The sequence below is a fragment of the Triticum dicoccoides genome, chromosome 3B (genome assembly GCF_002162155.2).
Source record: "Triticum dicoccoides isolate Atlit2015 ecotype Zavitan chromosome 3B, WEW_v2.0, whole genome shotgun sequence".
NCBI lineage: Eukaryota > Viridiplantae > Streptophyta > Magnoliopsida > Poales > Poaceae > Triticum > Triticum dicoccoides.
In genome coordinates, this window is record NC_041385.1 from 511,474,182 (window position 1) to 511,487,456 (window position 13,275).

Genomic DNA, 13,275 nt, shown 5'->3' on the forward strand with positions numbered 1-13,275 from the left:
TCTCTGTCCACCTGACATAGCTCGCCTCTAGCTAGGCCAAAATGGTACATACTAGCTCATTTTCCTTCTTTTGTTCCAACTTCTTTTTCCGTACGTGCGTGCCAACCTTCTCACTGCTGTGTCATTTTCTCGATAGAAAAACGAGGAGATGAGCAAGGTAACCGAGGCCACAGGCAAATTGGAATCCATGGTCCTTGGCTCAGCCCATCTTCTCTCCTTTCTTTTTTCTCTTTTATTTACTTCTGAAACAATTCATGCTTATCATGCCATATCGTAAAAACGTGCATATAGTGACCGTTTTATTTCAACTGCAATGGGAGTTTCCTTTGATCGTCTAATAGTATATCTTTTACCAGAAAACCAAGAATAAGGTATAAACTACTGTGTATAAATTGTAACTGTATGGGCATCAACAGATAACCGAAATTCATGTCACTTAATTTAAGTATATAATAGACACTACATGGGATTTTAAATTTTCTGGCTTAGCTACTCTGGCGTGGCCTGAGCACTGTAAACTGTCGTGGCTTTGGTTTGCTCCGTTTTAATAAAGTTGGGGCGGGGGGCAACCCCTTTCTTTCAAAAAAAGAAGAAGAAAGAATAGTAGACACTAATTCATGAATAATCTCCCACTTTGTTCTGAAGTTATGTGTTTATTTCTCATATCAACCTCTCTTATTTGCTAACAAAAATTAATAGGAATACAAGGAGGATGGCAAAGCAGCTGAAACCAATGGCAAGGTAAATTACATGTTCATCAAATAGCTACTACTCCGTGCCCATGGGCATGAGAAGTGACTTTGTTATTCACATACATGATGCATAGTCGGAAACACATCAAGTCGTTGGAGGAAAACAGTACGAAGTCATTGAAGGGAAGGTTAATTGGAGGGGAATGCCTGCTGTGCGAGGGCGCCATGGTGGTGTTGGCAATTCTTTCTTCATTCTTGGTATTTTTTTTTAATCATGATCAGTTTTCATTGTACATAAACTAGATCTGCCTTCAGGATTTTGCTATTTTGTCAACATGTTTCTGATTTTTTTGTGTGCACCTATGGTTGTTATTGTGCTATTGTTTTTAGCAACCCATACATAAGTAGATGGTAACATGTGGTATGAAAAGTAAAATACATATATAGTTTTTTTTTGCGGGAAAAATACATATAGAGTTGGCTTAACCAATCAGAGAAACATTTATATTCTCTCTAAAAACATGCAAGGATTAGTATTTTATGACCTCACACATACAAGTTAATGGATAAGTTGTACTTGACCGGCAAATTAAGAAGCAACATGGTGTTCTAATAATCTAATGAACACGGGCCGGAAATCTCTCTGCATCAGTTCGGGCTTTTGAATGAATTTGCCGGAGCATGAATTCAATAGAAATGAAGCCAAACTTGCTAATCTGGTAATATGAAACTGTCCTGGGTTTGTTTGTTGTTGCAGTGAACTTTGGGCTGGAGAACCTGGCCTCTCTGTCTCTAGCCGTGAACCTTATCATGTACTTCATGTTGGTCATGCACATCAACCTGGCGGACGCCTCCAACCTGCTGACCGACTACATGGGCACGAGCTACATGATCGCGGTGCTCATCACCGTCTTTGCCGACACCTTTGTGGGCCGGTACCAGACCGTGATCATATCCTCCCTGGTGGAGCTCATCGTAAGAATCTTTCCTTTCACTTGGTTGCATTGCAGCTGGTCGTTGATCCTCTCCGGTCTTGGGTTGGTTGAACTTGTTCCCATTTCTGCATGCATGCAGGGGCTCCTGCTGATGACGCTGCAAGCTCACTCCCCGAAGTTGCTACCGAAAGGGTGCAAATGGCCGGAGCCGACGTGCCAGAGGGTGGGCGGCCACAGCGAGACGCGCCTCTACGTCGGCCTGTACCTGGTGGCGATCGGGTCGGCGGGCATCAAGGCGGCGCTGCCGGCGCACTGCGCGGACCAGTTCGACGCGAAGCACCCCAGGGAGAGGCGCCAGATGTCCAGCTTCTTCAACTGGCTGCTGCTCAGCTTGTGCATCGGCGGAGCCGTCAGCGTCACGGTGTTCGTGTGGATCCAGAACGTGAAGGGCTGGGATAAGGGGTTCGGCGCCGCCACGGGCGTCATGGGTCTCGCCCTCATCGCCTTCCTCGTCGGCATGCCCCGCTACCGCATCTTCACGGCGCAGGGCAGCAGCGCGCTTCTCGAAATCTTCCGGGTACGTCAGCAAATCAACCTCGTCTAGCTAGCTTAGCTTCTTGACTATTTTCCGTGTTGTTTTCAGGTGTACGTTGCTGCGATCAGGAACAGAAATCTGCAGCTCCCTGAGAACCCTGCCGAGTTATACGAGATGAGCAGAAGCAAAGCTTCTCCCGAGGAGGAGTTCGTGTCCCACAGGGACAGGCCATTCAGGTTCCTGGACAGGGCGGCCATCGTGCAGGCACCGACGGCGGAGGCGCCGAACCCGTGGCGGCAGTGCCGGGTGACGCACGTGGAGCACGCCAAGACGGTGCTGGCCATGGTGCCCATCTTCTGCAGCGCCATCATCATGGGCACCTGCCTGGCCCAGTTCCAGACCTTCTCCATCCAGCAGGGCTCCACCATGAACACGTGGGTCGGAGGCTTCCAGATGCAGCCGGCGACGCTGCCCATCATACCGCTGGCCATGCTCATCTTCGCCGTGCCCATCTACGAGCGCCTCTTCGTGCCCTTCGCCCGCGGCATCACGGGCCACCCCAACGGCATCCCCTACCTGCAGCGTGTCGGCGTCGGCCTCGTGCTCTCCATCTTCTCCATGTGCATCGCCGCCGTCGTGGAGATGCACCGCAAGAAGGTGGCCGTCCGGCACGGCAAGCTGGACGCGATCCCGATGCTGGACCCGCTGCCCATGTCCGTCTTCTGGCTGGCCCCGCAGTACGGCGTGTTCGGCATCGCCGACATGTTCACCTACATCGGCCTGCTCGAGTTCTTCTACTCGCAGGCGCCGCCCGCGCTCAAGTCCATGTCGTCGGCCTTCCTCTGGGCGTCCATGTCGCTGGGGTACTACTTCAGCACCATCATCGTCAAGGCGGTGAACGCGGCCACCAAGAAGCACACGCTGAGCGGCGGCTGGCTTAACGGCAACAACATCAACCGGAACCACCTCGACCTCTTCTTCTGGCTGCTCGCCGTGCTCAGCTTCATCAACTTCCTCAACTATCTCTACTGGGCCAGTTGGTACAAGTACGTCAAGCCCCAGGACGAGGAGGACAATGTGGTCGCGCCAGTGGAGCAGCAAGTGTGACCAGTACTCGTGTACCAGTTACTTCTTTCAACATGCAAGGTTGATGGTTGTGTAGGTTTTTTGGTCGTGAAGTTGTCATGCACTTCATCCTCTTCTTTCTGTTGACGAACCTCGTCATTAAGTATTACCCCGTTCTCATGTACTAGTACAACTAGTAGAACGTCTGTGCGTTGCCACGGGCTTTTATAATAATTTTGTTGAGTTGTATAAATATAATGGATGTAAATTTTCACATGTAGAGATAAGAAAGCACGGGAATGTCGGTGCTTTGTCACGTGCTACGAAAATATTTTGCTAAAATTATGTAAACATAACTCATGTCAAATTTTACATGCAGAGACGAGATAGCACGGGCACAATCGGGGTATTTGTTAAAGTCCAATTCACTTGCAATGTAAAATTGATAAAAGAGATAAATTAACAATGTATACATATAGAGCGATGATCCAATTAAAATTCTATTACAAATTAATATCTATTGTTTCTTGTTGTTATGTTTACGCAATTCTCACACAATATTAGAAAATGGTGTTTTTAGCTTCATTCACACAATATTTAAGCAAGTATAATAAAAACTTTTTCCTGAGCCTACATTACATTGGTCAGCTACATTTTAATCTTACTTTATATCATAATAAATGTGCTGATGTAATCATGGAGTAGTGCTTCTAGCAGTGTTGAGAGTATTCACAGAAGTGACCATAATCCATAGTACTGTCTACTACTCTTGTGTTGCTCTTGTTGCAAATCCCAACCCCCACCTGCGCTCACTCTCAACCCTCACTTTGATCACAAAGTCCACTGACTCGCGTTCTAAGTGAGCCAGTTTTCGACACCGGCATGACGCCATAATCAGTACTCCTGTGTTGCTCTTGTTGCAAATCCCAACCCCCACCCGCGCTCACTCTCAACCCTCACTTTGATCACAAAGTCCACTGACTCACGTTCTAAGTGAGCCAGTTTTCGACACCGGCATGACACCATAATCCATAGTACTGTCTGCTACTCCTGTGTTGCTCTTGTTGCAAATCCCAACCCCCACCCGCGCTCACTCTCAACCCTCTCACTTCGATCACAAAGTCCACTGACTCGCGTTCTAAGTGAGCCAGTTTTTGACACCGGCATGACAGTTAGCAAGGGACAAGGTGGGAAACCGCCTACAGATGTTATTCACTACATGCATATAGCAATTTTTTCTAAGTAGATAATGCTACCCGAACATGCACTCAATAAAAAGATAATGCTAGTCATCTTATATATATCATCAAAATTTTGCCTGCACCAAATTTGTACAAAAACAGAAGACAAAAACACCTTAATGTGAGATATGATTTTCTAATCCGGCGGCAGCGCCACTCCCTTGATAAATCATGAGCTTGTGCTCTCAATTTACATGCTTGATCATTCTCTTCCCCGTCAGCCTCCGCTCCCCAGCCTTGTTGCCCTCCTCCCCTGACATCCTTGGGCGGCGCCTCTCCCACCTCCTCATCTGGTAAATTATCATAGTAATCAGGAAACTATGGCATCATCACAATTATCCATGCTTTTATAGGATCTATCAATTCAAAATAAGTGAAAATTAGTTCTGCCAAATTAGTTCTGCGAAGACTAAAGGCAAATTAAAATTGAAGGGGCTTCTTTAATAAAGGCAGCATGTTATACTTTGCTACTCATGAGTTGCAAGCACGTTGCTGTAGTTGGATAGCCACAATCGGCATCCTTCAACGGGCTATCACTGGCTTCAAGTAAGTCTCGTACAAAGTTTTGTCACTTTCTCTAGATTTTTGGCCCTAAATCATGGGCGTTCTCAGTACACGCACCTCTGAAAAATAGAGAGCACCCATATAAGCTTAAATGCTTGGCCGAGGTCGGCTTAAAAAACGGACTTCTTCCTTGGTTGTTGTAGAACTACATGGCCTGAGCTGCAGTTATTTTATATATGCTATTTTGCATTGCCAACGTTCATGTGTCACCTCCAACCTGCATCAGCAAAATATGTAGGCCTTAGTAGTATACTGGACAACTCCAAACCTAATGGAATTGCATAATTTCCATACACCTGCATCAGGCTTGCCTATCAACTACTCAGGTAAGAGTTGAAACCGAGCTCAACCGGTAAGCAAAAAAAAATAAAAATCAGTTCAGGAAAAAATGTCGTGCCCTTCTCGAGTCTCGATAGTATGCAAGAATCATGCCTAAACACTATGTGCAGACATGGTGAGAGATGCCACCACATGTCACGGTTGTAGACCAGAAAACAGCTAGCCATTCCTATTATACAGATTTGCAAGTCTTAGGATGTGGTAAAATTCTAGGTAAGCAGGTTAGCACTGCCGTACTTGTCAATTGGATCAATACGGCTGTTATACATCTCTGACCTCCTCAATCCATCTGTAAAAGAGCAAATCATGTAAGGCTTGATTCATATAACTAAGTGTGCATGTGCAATGCACGTCTTGTCAGGAATAAAAAAAAATTGAATACACAAAGCTAATGTAGAGAAACCTGCAGAGAAAACCAGTACCAGGACATAGTAAAATAAACGTGCATCGACCATATATGACTATAAACGACACAACTAAGAAAGCAGTTCCATGCTTTCATGTGACAAACTTCAATAATGCTTAGTAGTTTGTACAATATAATATAAGCAAATATGAAAATGAAATATGGTAAAATCACCAATCCATGGCAATTTAACCAAATTATGTAAGTTAACAAGGCAGAAGCAGAAACAGAGTTTTAGCATGTTACCTTTCAAATGACTGTAAGATATCTAACATCAAGGAGTGATCCTGAAAGTCATACTCATAGCAGCCAGAGAGGACATTAGCGACCTCCGTAGGTAAATTATACAGGAACATCGGTTTCTCTTTCTTCAGGACAACTGACTGATAAATCTCATCTGGTGATTTGGCACACCAAGTCTGAACGCCACTGAACATCTCAAGAATGCTACAAGCGAAACCCCAACGAGTCAGTCTCGTAACTAATTGGGCCTCTGATGTTTGGTCGCCAATGTTCTGGGGCATGTAATTTGGAGTCCCAAGTCTTTGGATAAGATCTGGAATTAGCAGCGGAAGTCCAAACAGCAAGGATGGAATCCCAAATCCCCAGCACGGCATGGTCATTGTCATCAAGGAGAAAATTACAAGACTGAAGATTCTGAACAAATATTCTGAACAAATATTCCCCTGGAGTGTAGTTGTAGCACACCATGCGGCAAATCGGTGCCATATCAGCAAGTTACAGGAAATCATAAAAATATGAAGTACTACTGAAGAAAACATCTTCTAAACAGAGCATCTGAAATTCAGTGCATACAGTCAGAGGCATGTTACCTCCAGAAATCCCTATCAAAAGACACTGGTTTCCTTCCACGCATTACATATGCCAAAAGAAACTAAGCATAACTTTAACACATTTAGTTGTCTAGATAACCAGATTAAATCATAAGCATTACATGGTTATATTTCAGTGAAAAGGAATACTGTTTAATAATGATTGCCAATGCATGTCAGCATGCATAATTCAAAAACCACACCCTTAATCATTGAGGGGGCACATACATTTATTTTCAGAGCCTGGAACTCATAATGAAATGCTAGACAAGTTTATTGTCCTACTAAATATATGAGGAAATTATCAATGTCAAAGTTGTTGTGTCTAATGCCAAAACTAACTACTATATTAGGTTTGGTTACTGAGATGGTGTTCGGTGTGAAAATACTTGTGTAATTAGAACAACAAGAACTGTAAATGTATGGATTTGGATTTCACAACTTAATGCCAACTAACACTGCATTAGAAAGAAGGAAAGCCTGGTCCAGTATACTTTGCAATGAAATTTGATTGAATCATTAAATTATCCAGAGCCATGTTGAACAATACCCGGCGAACGTTCACTGGTGATGAGGTCCCAGTGAACACACACAGAACCACACAATCAAGATCCTGTGGATGGCTGTTTCTCAAAAAATTGCACTAAATTAAAGAACTGCCATGGCAGTTTATAAAGAATGCCCCTTGCCCCTACCCTAAAAACTACCACCCGAGTCGTTCACATATGCCATTCCTGGCATACAAACGGCATCTTGTTTTTTTCACTTTCCTAAACAAAAAGCAACAAATACATACTCGCTATTTCAGTTTGACAATAACAACAAGCTACGTTAAATACTCAGTTTTAAAAAAGCTCATGTTTCAAAATAATGTAGCAGCCTAGAAACTGAAATATATTTTATGCTTTCAGAGCTAGTGATTCGCAAACTTCCCTCTGTAATCTAATTTGTAGTCACACTACAGAGTGACTTTTCTTTAGTTAAATAGCTTGTGCTAGCTTGCTTGATGGTCGTGCATTTTGTGAGTTGATGAGTTGAACGATTTGGTGGGTTGGCCAACATTTGTGAAGAAATGAAAGGTCCCACTTATTGATGATGGTGAACAAACTAATACTCAAAATTGATACGAGGCAAGGCATAAGCTAGTCAGGATTGCTGATTATGACCGGTCCCTTGTTTAAAAAATTGACATGTCAACCATGTAAGAAGATAACCATAACTCCAATGGGGGCAAAAGATGCATCAGGAAAAATGAGAAATATTATTGGGGCAAACAATATGCAAGATGGCTATCTGCTCAGGCTAATGATGCAACTCGGCAAGTAGATGGCATACGACTGCTACATTTGTTTCACTCTACAGACATTCAGACGGCAAAATCAGTGAGCTCACATGGTCTAACAGTTGGGATCAATAAGCTACAACTTATCATAATTGGAAATCCTTTTTCATATAAACCTTGTAGATCACAAACTTACGACCTGAGCATGTAAAAGGAATATTTCAATTGAAAGGGACCAACAACAGGGTGTTTTTTTACCTTGGTGCTACATGGAGGTGTCCCAGGAGTACGCCAATGAAGGGCCCGTCGGACCAAATCTTATTTATATTTGGAGCATGGACCTTGAAGATACCCTGCAAATAACATGGAAAATACAAGTGACTTTGTACAACAAAGCTGATCCTATTGGAAAGTGCCTACTAATTCAAGATGAGCGGGTAAGAAAGCATCAGACTAATATGGTGCAGATTTTGATTGGCTTACTATGGTACATGTAACTTTGAAATTGCCGTGAAGAAGCTAATATTCAAGGCACAAATGTGATCTGAGATACAGTATAAATTGACAAGTAGATCTCAATTTATCATCTGCTTTGAAATTAATTGGAATATAGAGAACTCTGCCACAAGGAACCGCACCCATAGCAGATCAGTCTGAATACAGGTAGCAACAAATCGAATTTTTGCATCACAACCTTTTCAGTTTCTAAACGGAGAGAAGGGAGGAAAGAGCCAGGAAGTCTTACCAAGAAGGATTGGTGTCCGAGACGAAGTCATACTCGAGGGACAGGTAGTTGAGGTACCCGTCCATGTCGCCCACCACGCCGTCCTTCCGGAAGAACTCTGCCCCGCCGATCTTGCCCCCCTTCTCTCCCCTGCCACGCGCCACGCCGGCGAGCTGCCGATCCTTGCCCGTGGCGAGCTGGCGCTGCAACCAGGAGTACGCAGAGGTGGAAGAGGAAGTGTGGCTTGGGGTTTGGGCGGGCGTGGCGAGCAGGTCATGCCGCGGCCCGAGCAAGACGTCGGCGTGGACGGGAGCAAGCACAGGCGAGGTAGTACCGGAGGAGCCATGGGACCAGACGTGATGGAGGAGCCCGTCAAGGCTGACGACCTCGACCAGGCGGCTGCAATCCAGTCGATCTTGGGGATGTGGGACTCCGGAGGCGGCTGGCGAGCCCTCCATGGCCACGAGGCGGCCAGCTCCACCGCAAGATCCAGGGCGGCTTGGCAAGGGGGAGGAGTAGCGTGCTTCAGGACGGCGTCGACGGCGTGGTGGTCGCAGAAGATGGGGGCGGCGGCGGCGTGGTGGTTGCAGAAGATGGGGGTGGGGGAACCCTAGCGCTTGCGAGGGGCTCGGGGACAGGAGGATTGGTGCGAGGAGAGAAAAGGGGGCTCGCTTGTCGAAGTGTTTTTTTTGGACGGGAGAAAATCAATGTGAAGAGATGGTGGTACGGTAGTAAAAAAAACCTACGAAACAAAAAGCTCGAAGGTGGGAGGAGGACGAAAATAAACCAGGCGAGGTGGAACAAAAATTAACCGGCGGAGAGTACCAACTGCTTCATCTACTACCACTATAAAAAGAAGGGGCAGATCCAAACAATCAGGCCCATCCATCATCAAGATCTAATGGTCCTTAATCCTTCGATGTTTAACGCTGCCAACCACGCACGCATTAAGCCACTGACAATCCATCGATCGCTAACCCTGCCCTGCCGTTCGGAAAAAAACCGCACACCCGCACGATTCCCCCGCACGACCTCTCGCCCACGTAGCCTCCGGCACACCCGCACACCAGTATCGATCGCTAATCCATCGATCCTCCTCACGCACCGTTCGTCCCGCACCCTCCCGTCCATCGTCGCGCCCTTCGCAGCGGGAGCCGCCCGCCGCGGCGATAGCCGCGGGAGCTGCCGCCGGAGCCGGCCGTCGCGCCCTCCGCCGCGGGTCACCGCGGGAGCCGTCGCTGGCGCTGCCCGTCGCGCCCTCCGATGCCCGAGCTATCACCGAAGCCGCACGTCGCGCCTTCCACCGCAGGTCGCCGCCGGAGCCACCGCGCCTTAGCCGCGGGAGACCCCTTCCCCGCGGGGGAGCCGCCGCGCCTTAGCCGCGGGAGACCCCTTCCCCGCGGGGGAGCCGCCGCGCCTTAGCCGCGGGAGACCCCTTCCCCGCGGGGGAGCCGCCACGCCTTAGCCACGGGAGACCCCTTCCCCGCGGGGGAGCCGCCGCGTGAGCCGCCCGAGCCGCTCAGCTTGGAGTCCTCAACCGCCGCCGCGCACGCAGGTGAGAGCAGCGCGACCCTAGAGGTTCCTATTGGGTTGGGTACCGTATTGATGGTTGATGCGTACGGCGGGTTGGGGATTGGGCTACAGGTGCCGCGACGGAGGGGGGGGGGTACGATGAGGTTCTGGGGCAGCTCTCCTCTCTCACGCAGAAGGTGCGGACACACACCGGCAACCCAGGCAACCAGTGGGACCTCATGGACCGCTACCTCCAGGTTCGTCCCCTCCTCCTCATGCTCCGCCTGAATCGCGATGGGGAATGTGTTGTCTGATGCGGGTGGATTTGGTTAGATTCTCGAGCTGGAGGAGGCCATCGCGTGGATGATGGTCATCCATGTCACCGGGACCAAAGGGAAGGTGAATCACGAGATAACATGTAATAACTCTCTCCAATTACAATACCAGATATTGTGACGCTTTCATTTCTACTATACTGTTTGTCAGTAATGGGGCATTCTAATTTGGTTCTGACATCTAAGCAACTATTGTGCAACAATGAAGTTTTACCAAATCAATAGTTTAGTGCTATTTGGCACTGACATGCAGTGTAACCAGTTACAGAGTTCCCCAATCTATTCTTAGACTGATTTGCCACTGTGCAGTTGGTGCCAAGGATTCGGGAAGGTGAACTAATACCAAGAACCATGTCGCCGGATGATTCCGGAAGAGATGGTCCTGATAGTCGAGGTATTCGAGACTTCCATGTTAACTGTGCTTGGTTATTACATAACCTCCACCATATGCAATTGATTATTACATAACCATCACCATGTTGTTAACTATGCGTGGTTCAAACATTCAAATTTCAGTTAAGTATTTTCTCTCTGGAAAGCATGCAAAATAAATATATCAATTTTGTTATCTGGACCTTTAATGGCCTTCCTTTATATCCATGCATTTTCTTTTCCGTTCAGTTGTAATTATTTTACCATTTTCTTCTTGAAACAGATAAACGGTGCATTGGGTGAACTTGTTACTACAGGATTTCCACATTCATTCTATCCCATTACTCATTTGCTTCGTAAGTTCCTACCATATGGTTTATGTTGATTTATTCTACTCATAATCATAATTCACTCGCCGCTGTCGCCGCCACTTTGAGGCCTTAGCCACCAAGCGGCATCCTTTCTCGTGAGGCTTAATTTAGGACATGCTTCTCTGAATTTCTATGAGATTAATTCAGTATATGTTTCTCTGAATGTTATCCTGCCAATCGGTAGTTGTTTGATGATAAGCTTGTCGATTTCCAGTTACATTATATTTGTTAAGTTTGAAGGTTCTGAAGTATGAACTTTGAACTACTATGTGTGTCCACTCCATAAAGAAGAAATGGTACTCTATTTTATTTTTTAAAATAAATGACAATTATATTTCCAAATGTTTACATCATTGCTGTAGGGCTGGACAGCTCTGAACCCCATATTTCAGGGTCACTATGGTTGGTGATAAACGATTTTACGAGCATCAAAGTTTGTCCCACAATATATCTATATGGCATCCAGCTTAGCAAATTTTCATATTTTTGATAAAATGGAATTCCTTTTACTCGCAAAAAAAAGGAATTGACCTTCAATTAGTGTTTAGAGAATTCACTAAAAGTTGTTATAGGATTTATAATCGACTTAAATGAGATTTTCCATTTTATGCTCTTCAAATCATATTTCATATATATGGAGCCGCTCGCCGCGGGAGCCGCTGGAGCCGGAGCCGCCCGCCCCGCAACGCCGCCACGGGGTTGAGATCGTATGGTGATGTACTGGTGGCCCTGGAGACATACAAGATCGATGAGGTAACATGTCGTTCAAGTCTCACTACGACAATTTGATTGATCTAGGCTATGACTGTGTTCAAAGGTCGTGAATCTGGTAATGTCGTATGCATGCATGTGTGTTAACTATTTTTGTTGGGCATCTTCAGAGATGCTCAGAACATCCATACATGTGTACGATGACTATGCCGCAGAGGACGATGAGCATGAGGAAAAGCTGAAGAAGGAAATGTTTGTGTTGTTCGTCTTAGCTACTTGCATGAGCTCTCACCTTTTTGATTCATAGAATGATGAACTGACCACGATGATCTCACGCTGCTTTGATTTGTAGATTGACGACTTCCCCACATATTATGGTTCGTAGGTTGCTGAATCACCCTTTTTGTTGCTTGCGCCTTAATTCGGTAATCCATCTACTAGCCTTTTGTTGAACAACACAAGTGAAATGTATGCAAGTACACAATTTATTTTAGGTTCGAAAGGCACTTAAGAGTTAAGACACTAGCTATAAACCTACCAACAAGGGGAATGTTTATGTGTCTGTGTGCAGTGTCCTTCTAATCGGTGGGGGTTATAAAGTGTGGTTGTGGGCACTTAATTAAGCATAATCTTGTTGTGGCAGAGGAGGAACCGGGTTTACCTCCAATGAAGAGAAGCATTGTTAGCTAATTTTGCCTCTTTATCGAGTGGGTTATTGTATTGGGAGCTGCCAGTGCTTATTGTGGTGTCATATACCAAAATTTCTTTTTAGTTCATCAGTTTAGTCCAATGTTGCAGAACAAAAACAAATAAAGTGCATAGAAATATTGTATTTGATAGAATTTATATGATGTTTCAAGGAACCGCGTGCTGCACTCTATGTTGTCATGTTGAATGGAAGCAACAACGGCACCGAGGAAACATGAGTTTATCGTTCAAAAGAGGTCTCTGAAATTTTAGAGGGTTGTGGTATATGAATCATTGCTGGATGAGGAAAGGGGTGGGGGAGGATCTGCAAGTGTGTATTGTAGAACTTTACTGATGTAGGCGTTGATTTCATTTGCAAGATTATGTATTGTTCTTTACCCATCTGCTCCTGGAATTGTGTACTAATTATGATTTGTTGAAGTTTCATGCAGCATTGTACGATGGATTTATATGGCTGCCTGGCTAGGTAAAAGAGCTATATATTTTAGCATTTCTAATTCAGATAATCTATTTCTTATGGACCTATGAAACCTTAATGTTAATTCACAAAGCTCGGTCTTGCAAGAAAAACAAAAGGCAGCATAGCTGTGAGAAGATAACATATATCTTGTTTACTTTGTTGTAATTTGTGTGCTAACTTGGTTAGAGTT

General features: G+C 45.6%; 1 protein-coding gene and 2 long non-coding RNA genes across 8 annotated transcripts in view; 2 read left to right on the plus strand and 1 right to left on the minus strand.

Moving 5' to 3' along the window:
• The window catches only part of LOC119279611 (protein NRT1/ PTR FAMILY 4.5-like), a 5,756-nt gene extending 2,379 nt beyond the window's left edge, over positions 1–3,377 (plus strand). The window contains exons 2-6 of the mRNA XM_037560799.1: positions 700–741; positions 827–950; positions 1,450–1,667; positions 1,767–2,204; positions 2,271–3,377. Of these exons, the coding sequence (XP_037416696.1) occupies positions 700–741; positions 827–950; positions 1,450–1,667; positions 1,767–2,204; positions 2,271–3,269 (1,821 nt within the window). The 3' untranslated portion in view covers positions 3,270–3,377. The remainder of the gene's footprint in view (positions 1–699; positions 742–826; positions 951–1,449; positions 1,668–1,766; positions 2,205–2,270) is intronic.
• A 1,122-nt stretch (positions 3,378–4,499) lies between these two features.
• LOC119276807 lies at positions 4,500–9,302 on the minus strand. 4 transcript variants are annotated; one of them, XR_005136820.1, is made up of 6 exons: positions 8,638–9,302; positions 8,151–8,245; positions 6,024–6,463; positions 5,609–5,660; positions 4,932–5,249; positions 4,500–4,758 (listed from the first exon to the last, which is right to left on the minus strand). It is a non-coding gene; the product is annotated as an uncharacterized LOC119276807 (long non-coding RNA). The 4 variants fall into 4 exon arrangements; XR_005136821.1 differs by having other exon boundaries at positions 4,500–4,824; XR_005136819.1 differs by having other exon boundaries at positions 5,090–5,249; positions 6,024–6,575; positions 8,638–9,300.
• Positions 9,303–10,459: 1,157 nt separating this feature from the next.
• Positions 10,460–12,911, plus strand: LOC119281465. Of its 3 annotated transcripts, none has more exons than XR_005138417.1 (6): positions 10,460–10,546; positions 10,773–10,857; positions 11,119–11,191; positions 11,847–11,959; positions 12,088–12,294; positions 12,778–12,911. It is a non-coding gene; the product is annotated as an uncharacterized LOC119281465 (long non-coding RNA). The 3 variants fall into 3 exon arrangements; XR_005138419.1 differs by lacking the exon at positions 12,778–12,911 and having other exon boundaries at positions 12,088–12,169; positions 12,270–12,534; XR_005138416.1 differs by lacking the exon at positions 12,778–12,911 and having other exon boundaries at positions 12,088–12,534.
• The last annotated feature ends 364 nt before the right edge of the window (positions 12,912–13,275 follow it).